The sequence below is a fragment of the Bos grunniens genome, chromosome X (assembly GCF_055505025.1).
Source record: "Bos grunniens cultivar Pamir isolate PY7600 chromosome X, Bosgru_T2T1.0, whole genome shotgun sequence".
In the NCBI taxonomy this organism is placed as follows: domain Eukaryota; kingdom Metazoa; phylum Chordata; class Mammalia; order Artiodactyla; family Bovidae; genus Bos; species Bos grunniens.
In genome coordinates, this window is record NC_141194.1 from 77,067,528 (window position 1) to 77,082,215 (window position 14,688).

Consider the following 14,688-nt stretch of genomic DNA (forward strand, 5'->3'; position numbering starts at 1 on the left):
CATGCAATTCTCAGGTTGAGAATAAACATGTCCTTACTGTTTTGAGAACAATCACCCATGTAGAACTAGAATACGTGAATTTTTTGTTAGACAACACTGGAAAGGTTATTTAGTTTATCCTGCCTATATTCAAAACCAAGGAAATAGGCTCTGAGAGATTAAGTTCCTAACCCTAGAAATTCACACAGCTGGTTAATGGCCAAGCAAGGTCTACAACCAAGTTTTCCCAGTTATTTCAATTAATATGGTTTAATTCTGAGTGTCAGAACTACTGATTCTCCTTTTAGTATACAATGGACTTTTGGAAATTTACCAGCAGTGTGATCTTGAGCAAACTGCAACCTTTTTAAGCTTTTTTTCCTCCTCTGTAAAGTGTAGAAAATGCCTACTCTAACAAAGTCATGAGGATTACATACGATTTGTAAAGAGCTTAGCACACGGATTAGCAAATAATCAGTCGAAAATAGGTAGTTATTTTCACTCCCGACCTGGAAACATGGCTGCTCCTACTGTTTGAGAAGACAATGAGCTGAATTTATTAACACAATGGACAGGGTCTCATTCACCAGAGGTTCTCCAGCCTACCACATTCTGTAGACAGGACAAAACCCCACCCAACAAACTATTTCATCCCATCTAAAATTCACCCTTTACACTGTTAAGAAAAACAAAATAACAACTTTTCCAAATGTTTTCTGCCACGTGTTGTACGTGTAATTTGTCAACTAGAAACTGCAGAGGGAGTTCTGGCACCACCCAAAACATGAAGCATCAACCATGGGCAAACAAGAGAAAGATATGATCACACACTAAAACTGGACTCACAGACCTTGTTCTCAGCTCATTTAGCTGTGGGTAGATAGATGGGTAGAAGAAAGCAAAATGGTTTCTTTCAGCACCATAAAGCAGGAATAATGGCTACCTCAACAAATTACAACCTCGGACAGGACTGAAAGACTTCACTTTCACTTTTCACGTTCATGCATTGGAGAAGGAAATGGCAACCCACTCCAGCGTTCTTGCCTGGAGAATCCCAGGGACAGAGGAGCCTGGTGGACTGCTGTTTATGGGGTTGCACAGAGTCGGACACGACTGAAACGAGTTAACAGAAGCAGCAGCGGCATGCTTCTGAACACAACAGAAAATAATCCACTTCCTCGCCTTAGTACATTTAAACGTAAATGGGTAACAACTGAGTAACAAACTGTATCCGAGATCCACTGAACCCTAGGATTATATAAATATATGAAAAATTCCTATGAAATGGCGAGACAAAATAATGGGGAATATCACTTTGAAATCAACGAGGAAATCATAATGTCATGCCATGGTGTCTCCATTGATAAAATTCCCACCCTCCGTTCTCTTGACACTGCAAACCCTCCTCCCTCTAAGAAAATTACAGGAATCACCCGCAGCAACCAACCTCAGCAATCGGCATCAACCATATCGACCCCTACTCAAATGGCGCTATGCACCGCGGGTCCAAGCCCCTCCCTGGAGCGCCCAAGTCCCGCGTTGACTCCAGACTACCTCACTTCCTTTCCGTCCTTCCTCCCACACTCGACCCCAACATTTCTCGCCGACCCTCGCTCCTGACAGAGAAGGTAGGAACGGGACAGACTTCCTACACTTTGTCCAGGTAGTATCAGAGCCACACATACCCGTCCCTATTACGATCACATCAAACTCCGAAGGGAGATTATCCGCCATCTTGACAGGAAACGTGTCATGTGACTGTTTCTTGTGCAAATAAGATCAAGTTCCGCACTGCCGCGGTAGATGGCGGAAGGGAAACAGTGCATTCTGGGCATTGTAGTTCTCGAGTGGTGGGTCCCGGTAGGAGGCTACAGCACTGTATTTGAAACTTTTTAATCGAACGTTAAAAGCTCCATTCCTTTTCCAGGCTGAGAACAGTAGCGCATTTAGCCTGGAGTTTTGAGGTAGAAAAGAGTTGTAGATTTTTACTCTGATGGCTAAGATGAATGGTGGGAAGACCTGCGAACTGCTTGACAATGATGAAGCAAGATTTGTTAGGAGACACGAGGGCGGAGTGAAATTGAAAGGGAATTGCTCTGTGAACAAAGGAAATTTTCATTTCAGCCTGGAAACTGTTTCCTTTGGCGTGTCTATACTTTCGTTTTGGCCCCCGAAGCATAATTTTTCACACCAATACCTTCACACTCTATTCCTTACGGGTTTTTTTGTCTTTGTCGCCCGAATAAAAATCCACAAAAAATCTCTCCCTAGCTTCGCCGGAATGGAACCTTACTGCATCTGTATTTGTTCTAGTTAGTCCAAACAACCACCTTGGCTATATATTAATATTGGTTGCAGAAGGGAAAAATGAAAGCACAGTAGTTGCTTGATAGGCATTAACTGAATCTGGTTTCATACACGTATACAAGGAGTTCAAACAAGATTTTCCCAATTAGGTACTGCAGAGACGATCTAAGTAAAGTGGCCTTTGTATTCAAGTGATTGTATTTGATGAGGGTTAGATTGCCTCTGCCAAGCAGCTAATATAGCTCTCGTGAGTATTTTCAAGGTCGGCCTCCTCCCACCTGCACCCTCATCCCCCTTATTTAAAATGCTGGCACCCTACTTCAGTACTCCTGCCTGGAAAATCCCATGGACGGAAGAGCCTGGTAGGCTGCAGTCCATAGGGTCGCTAAGAATCGGACACGACGAGCGAGTTCCCTTTCACTTTTCACTTTCATGCACCGGAGAAGGAAATGGCAACCTACTCCAGTATTCTTGCCTGGAGAATCCCAGGGGCGGGGAACCTGATGGGCTGCCATCTATGGGTTCGCACAGGGTCGGACACGACTGAAGCGACTTAGCAGCAGCAGCAGCTGTCTTATAATACCAAAGTAAAAAAGAGAGGGAAGATGCATGGGAGTGAGGGAGGGTACTTTTTTGATCCCAGAAATTCATCGTGTAGTTATTTTACCAGAGTTTCAAAATAATTCAAAGAAAGTGCCGCGTTGGACCATTCCTTACACTACCTGCCTGACCTCTGAGCTGTTTGTAGTTCCGCAGTCACACCGTTGTTCCTCCAGCATGGAATGATCTTCCCATTCTCCAGGTAACATTTACCCCCAAGACTCAGTCAGTCATTTCCACCACCTCCTCCCTGCATTTCTTCCCTATATTGGGTTAAATTTCCCTACATTTTGCTACCACTCTGTCATAACCTCCCATATTGCACTGAAAATTATTTGTGTTTATGTTGGTTCCTATACTGGACACATAGCCCTCAAAATACGCACCCAGATATACCATACCTTAAATTATAAGCCCCTAATGATAGAGGTTGTGCCTTACTTATCTTTTTACCCCCTGCATCAAACACAAGCCTGGTGTATAGCAGGAATTCAGTAAGTGTTTGCTGAACAACTTAGCCTTGATTCCCCTAATGGTAAGTACTATAGAGACAGGGACTGGGTCTTCACCTTGATAGATGCCCATCACTAGAATGTATCTTATATTTTGAAGATGCTCAATACATGTTTGTTACCACATTAAGTTCCTTGAAAAGTCTTTAAAATTGTATTTTACTGGGGTTTTTGGCTGCACTTTGTTGAGTTTTGTGACAATCATTAGCAACATTATACAGTGTTGTATTAATATCACTTATGGAATCTCTTGTTGTATTGAACAATACTCTTGTGATAGGGTCCTCTGGTGAATATTTTGTGTAATAGAGTTTCCTCTGAAAAGGGAAATTATTGTCTAGCAAATCACTCTGCTATTTGCCTTGATACACATAGAAAGTTTTGAGTAGTATCAGAAGTGAAATAGACCGTAACTGTGAGATCTGTGAGACTCTTAATACCAGCAGTGGAAATGAAAATTAATAGATTTACCAGAGGAAATGCAAGAAGCTTTCCAAAATCTCTATTTTGGAGATGGGTGGGTGGTTAAAAACATGATAAATGAAAGTATTTTTGTCTTTGGAGATATTTGGGTATATGTATGTGTGTGTGTGTGTATACACATATGTATGTGTGCATGTGTGTGTATATGTATATATATATATATATATATATATCCTTTTCAATATGACCATATCTAACTTTCTGTGGATTCAGAAATTTTTTAACAAATATAATCACACTGTGAAGATACAACTTATTAATTCATTTAACTTTCCTTAAATATTCATTGAGTACCTACTATGTACAAGTATTTAAATACTATGTGCAAGATTTAGATGCTGGGATTACAGCAATGAACATGTCTTCATGACTTTCATATCTAATTAAGTAAAAAAAAAAATACTCTGTAATATTAATTTTCCACTATGTTTTCCCCCAGATTTGAAATACTATTTTCCCCTGAAGCTAGAGAGCACACAACCCTCAAAAAGATAAAAATGCCACCCTAGGACTTCCCTGGTGGTACAGTGGATAAGAATCCTCCTGCCAATGCAAGGGACACAAGTTTGATCCCTGGTCCGGGAAGATTCCACATGTCAGAGCAACTGAGCCCCTGAGCCACAATTAATAAGCCTGTGTGCTGCAACTACTGAAGCTCGTGTTCCTAGAACCTGTGCTCTGCAAAAAAGAAACCACTGCATTGAGAAGCCCGCTCACTGCAACAAAGAGTAACCACCATTCACCGCAACTAGAGAAAGCCTGTGTGGAGCAATGAAGACCCAGCACAGCCATAAATAAATATAATTTTTTCACAAAGTGCCAGCCTATATTTAGCTGCCCTTTCTCTGAAGTTATCACACCCTCTCTGGGCATAGAAAAGATTATTATATTAGGAAAATGTAAAGTATCTTCATGGAGAAAACACTCAAAGTACTTTTTATTTCCCATGTATTTTTGTTAATCTTTTGCAAGGCAAAAATGAGTGTAGGGGTTGACAACATCAACAAAATAGCATAAAGCAAAGCAGCTTAATTGTGTCTATTATTCTAAAGATATCTATTTTTGAGAACTGAAATATTTTTTGTGGATAAATCACAGTACAATGAGTTGATGGATACCTACAAACTGACTAATCTGTTAAATCATTGTGACATTATTTTTTTATTTAAAGATTTCTTGAATTGAGAAACCACAATTCTCTGAACATTTACCTTGTATTCAGAAGTTTATTCAACTGTGGGATATGATGTTCCTCCAAACCATAAAAATTTTTACAAACTTCAATTTAATGCTCTCTCTCCCATACCTTTCCTTTGAACTCCAAATCCATATATCCAACCCTCTCTCTTCTGGCCGTATCCAGTACTAAATTCCTGAATATTTCAACATTACTCCCAAACCTCTTCACCCAGTGTTCCCTAGCTTGGAAATGTTCCCAACTTCTCATCAGTTTCTCAAGTCAAAAACTTAATATATAATCATTTATCATCTTTTTAATATATTACTGTCTTTCACCCTAAACCAATTCATTAGCAACTCTTGCCAGATTTATCTCAAGGATATATTGTAAATATATCCACCTCTAAATCTGGACTGCCCCCATAATCTCTTCCCTAGGCTACTACAGTAGATCCCAGCTGGCCACCTCCTTCATTCTTGTTCCTCCCCAGTTCACGCCCCACACTACCAGTAGGGTAAACTTTTAAAAATTCAAATCTGATCATGTTCTTCTCTACCTAAAACTTCCATGATTTCCTATTGCTTTAAAAATCCACTCCAAGATTTTAAACGTGTTCTAAAAGGCCCTGCTGAACTCAACAGTCATCTCGTATCTCTCACCTTTTTCTGAGTTCCAGCCAGATTGGCTCTCTTTACTTTCCACTGATATTCCATGCTTCTTCCTATTTCAGGGTCTTTGCACATGTTACTCCATGTGCCTGAGGTGAACTTTGATCCTTTTTCCCTCTTTCTTCTAGTTTCCCTCTTTCTTCTAGTTTAATCTTCATTTTGCAGTTTACTCAAAGCGACACAATCTGGCAAGTGCCTCGGACTAGCTTAGGATCTCACTCTACACTCCTCTGTTGAATTTTTCATGATAGGAAATAATGAGTTCCTTATGCAATTATGTGTTTCATATTTGCCATCCTCCTAGAAAGTAAGTTCCACAAAGTCAAGGACTGTACCTCTATTGTTCACTGTTACATTCCCGCCACATCTTTCAGTGCCTGGCAAATAATAGACATCAAAAATATTCCACTTATGGGTGGATGTCTGAAGCAAATAAAAACAGTATCTCAAAGAGATATCCATCTTGACTGCACCATTATTTACAGTAGCCAATATATAGAAACAAATGTTCATCAATGAATGAATAAAGAAAATGTGCCATCTACATGTATATTAGATATAAAATAAGTGTTAAAAAAGAAGAATCACATGGCTGAAGTTGGAAAACATTATGCTAGTGAAATAAGCCAAACAATAAAGACAAATATCACCTGATCTCACTTTATAAGAAGAAGCTTAAAAAAAAAATGTCAAACTAATAGTAGCAGAGAATACAATAGTGCTTACTAGAGGCTGGGAGTAGGAAAAAGGGGAGATATTGGTCAAAGGGTGAAAATTTTCAGTTATAATATGAGTAATTTCTGGAAACTTAAGTGAAAGTGGAGAGTGAAAAAGTTGGCTTAAAGCTCAACATTCAGAAAACGAAGATCATGGCATCCAGTTCCATCACTTCATGGAAAATAGATGGGGAAACAGTGTCAGACTTTATTTTTCTGGGCTCCAAAATCACTGAAGATGGTGACTGCAGCCATGAAATTAAAAGACGCTTACTCCTTGGAAGAAAAGTTATGACCAACCTAGATAGCATATTGAGAAGCAGAGACATTACTTTGCCAACAAAGGTCCGTCTAGTCAAGGCTATGGTTTTTCCTGTGGTCATGTATGGATGTGAGAGTTGGACTGTGGAAAAGGCTGAGTGCCGAAGAATTGATGCTTTTGAATTGTGGTGTTGGAGAAGACTCTTGAGAGTCCCTTGGACTGCAAGGAGATCCAGCCAATCCATTCTGAAGGAGAACAGCCCTGGGATTTCTTTGGAAGGAATGATGCTGAAGCTGAAACTCCAGTACTTTGGCCACCTCATGCAAACCATTGACTCATTGGAGAAGACTCTGATGCTGGGAGGGATTGGGGGCAGGAGGAGAAGGGGATGACAGAGGATGAGATGGCTGGATAGCATCACTGGCTCGATGGACGTGAGTCTGAGTGAACTCCGGGAGTTGGTGATGGATAGGGAGGCCTGGCGTGCTGCGATTCATGGGGTCGCAAAGAGTCGGACACGACTGAGCGACTGAACTGAACTGAATGTAGAGTATGGGGGCTATAGTCAATAATAATGTATTTTATATATGAATTCTGTTGTAACTGTACATCTCATGTGTTCTCATCATAGAAAAATGGTAACTATGAGAAGTGAGGAATATGTTAATTAGTTTGATTATAGTAATGATTTCACACTGTGTACATATATCAAAACATCACATTGTATACCTTAAATATATGGAATTTTTGTTTGTCAAAAATAAATAAATTTTAATCTACTTAGTGACTAGATAAATAATATTGTATAGGAATTCTTCAGGAAACAATACAGGAGTACTATTTTAAATGGGAATAAAATGAGTTTATTACCAAATGAAATTGTTTCATCAGCAGATTTTGTGTTTATAATTAAGCAGATGATACACACATGGTTAATAAAAATTCAATCAGTACAGAATGTCATACAAAGATATACTAATAAATTTTCATACCATCATTGCCCCCTGTTGTCTTCCCCAGAAATAAATACTGTATTCGGTTTCTTGTGAATCCTGCTAAAGATTTTGTGCGTTAGAGTGTGTGTGTGTGTGTGTGTAGTAGTAATATATTTATTTTTTGACACAAACAGTAGCATGCTATAAACATTATTCCTTACTTTACACGTTTATTTTTTTCATTTAATGTATATTTGGGAGATCCTGTATTCTTAGTACATATATGGATGCCTCATTTTTAATGGCTTCCTATAATTCCATTATATGGATACATCAAGATTTATTTAATATTTCTTTATTGATGGATATTAAGTTTTTCTAGTCTTTTTCTACTGTAAATGATACTGCAATGAACAGCCTTTTCTTAGAAAGGCAGTATAGGATAATAGTTATGAATTCATTTTTGAGTCCCTATTCTATCCAGCTGAACAATCTTAGGTAAATTATTATTCTGTCTAAATCTCAGTTTCCTCATCTGTAAAAATGGTGACAATAATATTACTAACCCTCCAAGGTAGTTATGAGAGGTAAATAAAGTGCTTAAGACTATATTTGACTGGTAGTAAGCACTCTGGAGAAGGCAATGGCACCCCACTCCAGCACTCTTGCCTGGAAAATCCCATGGATGGAGGAGCCTGGTGGGCTGCAGTCCATGGGGTCGTGAAGAGTCAAACACTACTGAGCGACTTCCCTTTCACTTTTCACTTTCCTGCATTGGAGAAGGAAATGGCAATCCACTCCAGTGTTCTTGCCTGGAGAATCCCAGGGACGGGGGAGCCTGGTGGGCTGCCGTCTCTGGGGTCGCACAGAGTTGGACACGACTAAAGCGACTTAGCAGCAGCAAGAGTAGCAGCAAGCACTCAGTAAATGTTGTTGTTAGTAACAGTACCTACAGTAGTAGTAATAGTCATTGTGAGCATGTGGGAGATACAGATTTTCACCAACCTGATTGGCAAAAAATGAAAATACCAATATATAAAATATATTCCCTCCAAGGTAGCTTGGGAATTGAACACATAAATATATTAAAGAATGGCTTATGTAAATAAATTCAACAATCATAAAAGTTAGCAGCAGGAAGGAAGGAAACTTTTTCACTGAACTACCCAAAGCATCTGGAAGAATGCCTATAATTGGATAGGAGCTTAATAAATACTTCTTCAATGCTGCAGGGGTAGAGAGCTATAATACTGATCTATGAAATCCCTTTCAGTACCATGGTTAACCTCTTTCCCAAAGTGTGTTCTTGGGAGGAAAGTAATTCATCAGGATATTAAGAGGGATTTCATGATCAAATACATTTAGGGAGCAATTAAATGGTTTCCTTACTGGAGGACTCTTCAAATCTTTTATAATAAATATATATGTGACTTATGAAGATTTCATAATAAGTTTTAAGCCACAGAACACACCTTAGGAAACCCTAGGCTGAAATTGGTCTGATTCAGAATGTTAATCAGACAAATTTTTAACATATATTAAAAACATCTATGTGTTTTCATAGATGATAGTTTGCCTGCTCATCAGAAGGACATGCAAAATAATTTCTAAGAATGGTAATGGGCCAGATGAACCAGAACTATTACATACTTTTCCCAGATTTCAGTGTTACTAGTGCAGTTTATGATTCAGTAGTCACATAATTTTACACACACACACACTGTGTCCACTGTCAGAGAATCTCATTCTTATCATATTGTAGAAAACCAAAAGAACCAGACACTGATCTCCTACTATATAAAGTAAGTATGTCATATAACTATCAATACTCTGAGTTCGAAAAGTGAGCGTTTTGCCTTAGAAAATAACCCTGTTTGTTTGAATGTATAGCTCTTCAGTTCAGTTCAGTACAGTCGCTCAGTCATGTCCGACTCTTTGCGACCCCATGAATCGCAGCAAACCAGGCCTCCCTGTCCATCAACAACTTCCGGAGTTCACTCAGACTCACGTCCATCGAGTCAGTGATGCCATCCAGCCATCTCATCCTCTGTCATCCCCTTCTCCTCCTGCCCCCAATCCCTCCCAGCATCAGAGTCTTTTCCAATGAGTCAACTCTTCACATGAGGTGGCCAAAGTACTGGAGTTTCAGCTTCAGCATCATTCCTTCCAAAGAAATCCCAGGGCTGATCTCCTTCAGAAAGGACTGGTTGGATCTCCTTGCAGTCCAAGGGACTCTCAAGAGTCTTCTCCAACACCACAGTTCAAAAGCATCAGTTCTTTGACCTTCAGCCTTCTTCACAGTCCAACTCTCACATACATACATGACAAGTGGAAAAATCATAGCCTTGACTAGACAGACCTTTGTTAGCAAAGTAATGCCTCTGCTTTTCAATATGCTATCTAGGTTAATCATAACTTTTCTTCCAAGGAGTAAGCGTCTTTTAATTTCATGGCTGCAATCACCATCTTCAGTGATTTTTGAGCCCAGAAAAAGAAAGTCTGATACTTTCCACTGTTTCCCCATCTACTTCCCATGAAGTGATGGGACCAGATGCCATGATCTTCGTTTTATGAATGTTGTGCTTTAAGCCAACTTTTCCACTCTCCTCTTGCACTTTCATCAAGAGGCTTTTTATTTCCTCTTCACTTTCTTCCATAAGGGTGGTGTCATCTGCATATCTGAGGTTTTTGATATTTCTCCTGGCAATCTTGATTCTAGCTTGTGCTTCTTCCAGCCCAGCGTCTCTCATGATGTACTCTGCATATAATTTAAATAAGCAGGGTGACAATATACAGCCTTGATGTACTCGTTTTCCTATTTGGAACCAGACTGTTGGTCCATGTCCAGTTCTAACTGTTGCTTCCTGACCTGCATATAGGTTTCTCAAGAGGCAGGTCAGGTGCTCTGGTATTCCCATCTCTTTCAGAATTTTGTGCAGTTTATTGTGATCCACAAAGTCAAAGGCTTTGGCATAGTCAATAAAGCAGAAATAGATGTTTCTCTGGAACTCTCTTACTTTTTCCATGATTCAGCGGATGTTGGCAATTTGATGTCTCTTTTCTCTGCCTTTTCTAAACCAGCTTGAACATCTGGAAGTTCACGGTTCATGTATTGCTCAAGCCTGGCTTGGAGAATTTTGAGCATTACTTTGCTAGTGTGTGAGATGAGTGCAATTGTGCAGTAGTTTGAGCATTTTTTGGCATTGTCTTTCTTTAGGATTGGAATCAAAACTGGCCTTTTCCAGTCCTGTGGCCACTGCTGAGTTTTCCAAATTTGCTGGCATATTGAGTGCAGCACTTTCACAGCATCATCTTTCAGGATTTGAAATAGTTCAACTGGAAATCCATCACCTCCACTAGCTTTGTTCGTAGTGATGCTTTCTAAGGCCCACTTGACTTCACATTCCAGGATGTCTGGCTCTAGGTCAGTGATCACACCATCGTGATTACCTTGGTCATGAAGATCTTTTTTGTTCAGTTCTTCTGTGTATTCTTGCCAACGCTTCTTAATATCTTCTGCTTCTGTTAGGTCCATACCATTTCTGTCCTTTATCAAGCCCATCTTTGCATCAAATATTCCCCTGGTATCTCTAATTTTCTTGAAGAGATCTCTAGTCTTCCCCATTCTGTTGTTTTCCTCTATTTCTTTGCATTGATCGCTGAGGAAGGCTTTTTTCTCTCTCCTTGCTATTCTTTGGAAGTCTGCATTCAGATACTTATATCTTTCCTTTTCTCCTTTGCTTTTCGCTTCTCTTCACAGCTATTTGTAAGGCCTCCCCAGACAGCCATTGTGCTTTTTTGCATTTCTTTTCTGTGGGGATGTTCTTGATCCCTGTTTCCTGTACAATGACATGAACCTACGTCCATAGTTCATCAGGCACTCTATCTATCAGATCTATTCCCTTAAATCTACTTCTCACTTCCACTGTATAATCATAAGGGATTTGATTTAGGTCATACCTGAATGGTCTAGTGGTTTTCCCTACTTTCTTCAATTTAAGTCTGAATTTGGCAATAAGGAGTTCATGATCTGAGCCACAGTCAGCTCCTGGTCTTGTTTTTGTTGACTGTATAGAGCTTCTCCATCTTTGGCTGCAAAGAATACAATCAATATGATTTTGGTGTTGACCATCTGGTGATGTAAATGTGTAGAGTCTTCTCTTGTGTTGTAGGAAGAGGGTGTTTGCTATGACCAGTGCATTTTCTTGGTAAAACTCTATTAGTCTTTGTCCTTCTTCATTCCGTATTCCAAGGCCAAATTTGCCTGTTACTCCAGGTGTTTCTTGGCTTCCTACTTTTGCATTCCAGTCCCCTATAATGAAAAGGACATCTTTTTTGGGTATTAGTTCTAAAAGTTCTTGTAGGTCTTCATAGTACTCTTCAACTTCAGCCTCTTCAGCGTTACTGGTTGGCGCATAGGCTGGATTACTGTGATAATGAATGGTTTGCCTTGGAAACGAACAGAGATCATTCTGTCTGGTCTTTCTGTCTCTTAACATCCCTCAAAAAAAAGAAAAAACAAGGAGTAACAGTTCAGAAGTATATTATTAGTATCTTGCTAAAGTTCCATACTTACAAAGTAGAATTTTTAAAAATTAAGATCTAGTATTAGGGCTTGCTTTGAATTAAAAGTTTTCAGTCTAAGCCTGTTGTTGTGTGGTAATAAAAGTTCACAAACACAAGTACTTAGGACAAAAAAAAAAAAAATAGCTAAAAGTGGAGAAAGTCCAGTTTACTGGAGAACAGCCTGATATTACACAAAGTAGTACTTTTGAGCATATAAACTCTCTGAGTCTAACAGCATATCCAGACAAAGTCAACTTAGACTTTTCCATTTGAAAATAGTACAAATATTATTACATCCATTTTTCCCCCTTATATTTGGGTACTTTGAGTTCATGTTCATTTCCACCTTTAAAAAATAATCAATGTAATCACAGGAATCATTTCTGCTATATCAGAAATATGTTTTAAGTGTTAGTATTATTAACAAAGTGACTATTTGTAGTAACTATTTCTCAGTTTCTTTGATACAGAAATAATCAGAATGCATTTGCATTTTTTCACAGTCCTTACAAAACAGAACAAAGTAATAAACTATCAATAGTTTTGTGGGAATTTCATGAACCTTTACAGAAAGTCTTACTGTTCTTCTTTTAGCTGTTTAATTGTAATGTCATAGTAACAGAAAGCAGCATACCCAATTCTGCATGGATGAATAAGCACATTCAACAAGGAAGATTTAATAGAGTAAATCAAACACTGGATTAAACATTTCTGCATAACAGACCACAAAATGGGCATTCATTTCACCAAAGAATCCTTGGCATTCCAAGTAAATAGAAGTGCTACCAACATAATTAAACTGAATATTAAGTGGCCTGATTCCTAAGTTTCCCTGTATTTTATCAAACTAACATCCAGTTAATTAGAATTGTCTAAACATACTCAAGCATACACACTGAAAAGATTAAGTGTCAGCACTGTTCATTTGCATTTCATCATTCAATAAAATAATTTGCGTTCTTCTGTTTTATTCGGAGAAGGCAATGGCACCCCACTCCAGTACTCTTGCCTGGAAAATCCCATGGATGGAGGAGCCTGGTAGGCTGCAGTCCATGTGGTTGCTAAGAGTCAGACACGACTGAGCGACTTCACTTTCACTTCTCACTTTCATGCACTGGAGAAGGAAATGGCAACCCACTCCAGTGTTCTTGCCTGGAGAATCCCAGGGACGGGGGAGCCTGGTGGGCTGCCGTCTATGGGGTCGCATAGAGTTGGACACGACTGAAGCGACTTAGCAGCAGCAGCAGTTTTATTATCCACAAAGTTTGAATGTAGCGAATTCTGTATATGGTTACACAAAGTAAAAAATTCAGGCAAGCACATGGAACTCTGCAATATAGGATGGCTTCCCATTTAATTGTATTTGATTTTTCATTTTGATAAGAAAAAATTCATATTTAAAGAGATAATTAATCTTAAAGGGTGAGCTATCCCCTCCAGATTTGCTGACAAAAGCCTCACATGAGAATTTACAACATAAATGTTTATAGCAAAAATTTAAAATATCTATACTTCGTACTAGTAGTCTTTCCTATTTTTTGTGTTTTATTAGTACAGTCTGATTTTACTATAATATATTCATGTTTTATCTCAACACAAAAGCATTTTAAATTGGTCTTTACAGGATATTGTTGAAAAACCTAAGATTCAGAGCTTTTTATTTTCTCTGATCTTCAAGGATAATGTTTTTTTTTTAAGTCTAGGTATGACTCAAAACATTAAAAATAGAACCATTTCATGTTTAGACTGATTTTGTGACAAGTTTGAATATGATGAGGTCATTTGAACCATATTGTATATTATCCATCTGAATAGATTAGGAGTTTAGGGAGAAATATATGAAATGCCTACCAAAAAGCAAGAATTGTCTCTGTATTTCTATAGTATCTATGTCTACCATTGCCACTCTACCTTCTCCTGAAAAATAACCCTCCTACATCCCTGCCAAAAGACAACAATCATGTCTTAAATACCACTTGACTTCAAGCCTCTAACCACAGTTGACTGGAGGGAAAAGAATAAAGCTGACCCAAGAGAATCCATGGCTTGCCAAGATTTATGCCTAGACTTGAGGTCTGTTTTAAAAAAATAACCCAGGCCAACCAGATTCCCTATTCAGGAAATTCTAAACAAATGACACAGATAGAAGTTATAGTATAAGAGAAGTTGAAAGAAGTATTGAGATTTGTCTTGATGTGAGGTGGGCTGGAGCACTCATTGTGTAAAGCATCCATATTGTTTATGGCCATAATCAAGATAAATACCAAAGGAAGTTGACTGATAAAGAGGAAGGAGAGTAGAAGAGACCTGCAAAGAGAAGTACAGTTGCCGTGAGGGCAAGAGCAAGTTCCTGCCCTTGTGAAGAAAGGCTTGTGGTGTCTGTCCCAAGATGACTGTGTTTTTTTGTTTGTTTGTTTTTGTTTTTTTATTCTTCAGTTCCAGAAGACTCCAGTGTCTGGAACAATAACACCTTATTTTCC

The 14,688-nt window shown here is 38.8% G+C and overlaps 1 protein-coding gene and 1 long non-coding RNA gene across 13 annotated transcripts in view; one reads left to right on the top strand and one right to left on the bottom strand.

Moving 5' to 3' along the window:
- Positions 1-1,784, bottom strand: part of CHM (CHM Rab escort protein) — a 249,703-nt gene extending 247,919 nt beyond the window's left edge. For 2 of the 11 annotated variants that reach the window (XM_086387488.1, XM_086387483.1), the window contains exon 1: positions 1,427-1,537. Coding sequence is in view for 3 of the 11 variants with exons in the window: in XM_086387482.1 (XP_086243608.1) it covers positions 1,665-1,713 (49 nt within the window). In the remaining 8 variants the exon portion in view is untranslated. Of the gene's footprint in view, positions 1-1,426 lie in introns of all 11 variants that reach the window. The other 9 variants (XM_086387482.1, XM_086387481.1, XM_086387486.1 and 6 more) reach the window with 9 other exon arrangements.
- Positions 1,473-7,757, top strand: LOC147340732 (uncharacterized). 2 transcript variants are annotated; one of them, XR_015158863.1, is made up of 4 exons: positions 1,534-1,607; positions 2,436-2,533; positions 2,957-3,088; positions 4,321-7,757. It is a non-coding gene; the product is annotated as an uncharacterized LOC147340732 (long non-coding RNA). The 2 variants fall into 2 exon arrangements; XR_015158862.1 differs by lacking the exon at positions 2,436-2,533 and having other exon boundaries at positions 1,473-1,607.
- Positions 7,758-14,688: the final 6,931 nt, after the last annotated feature.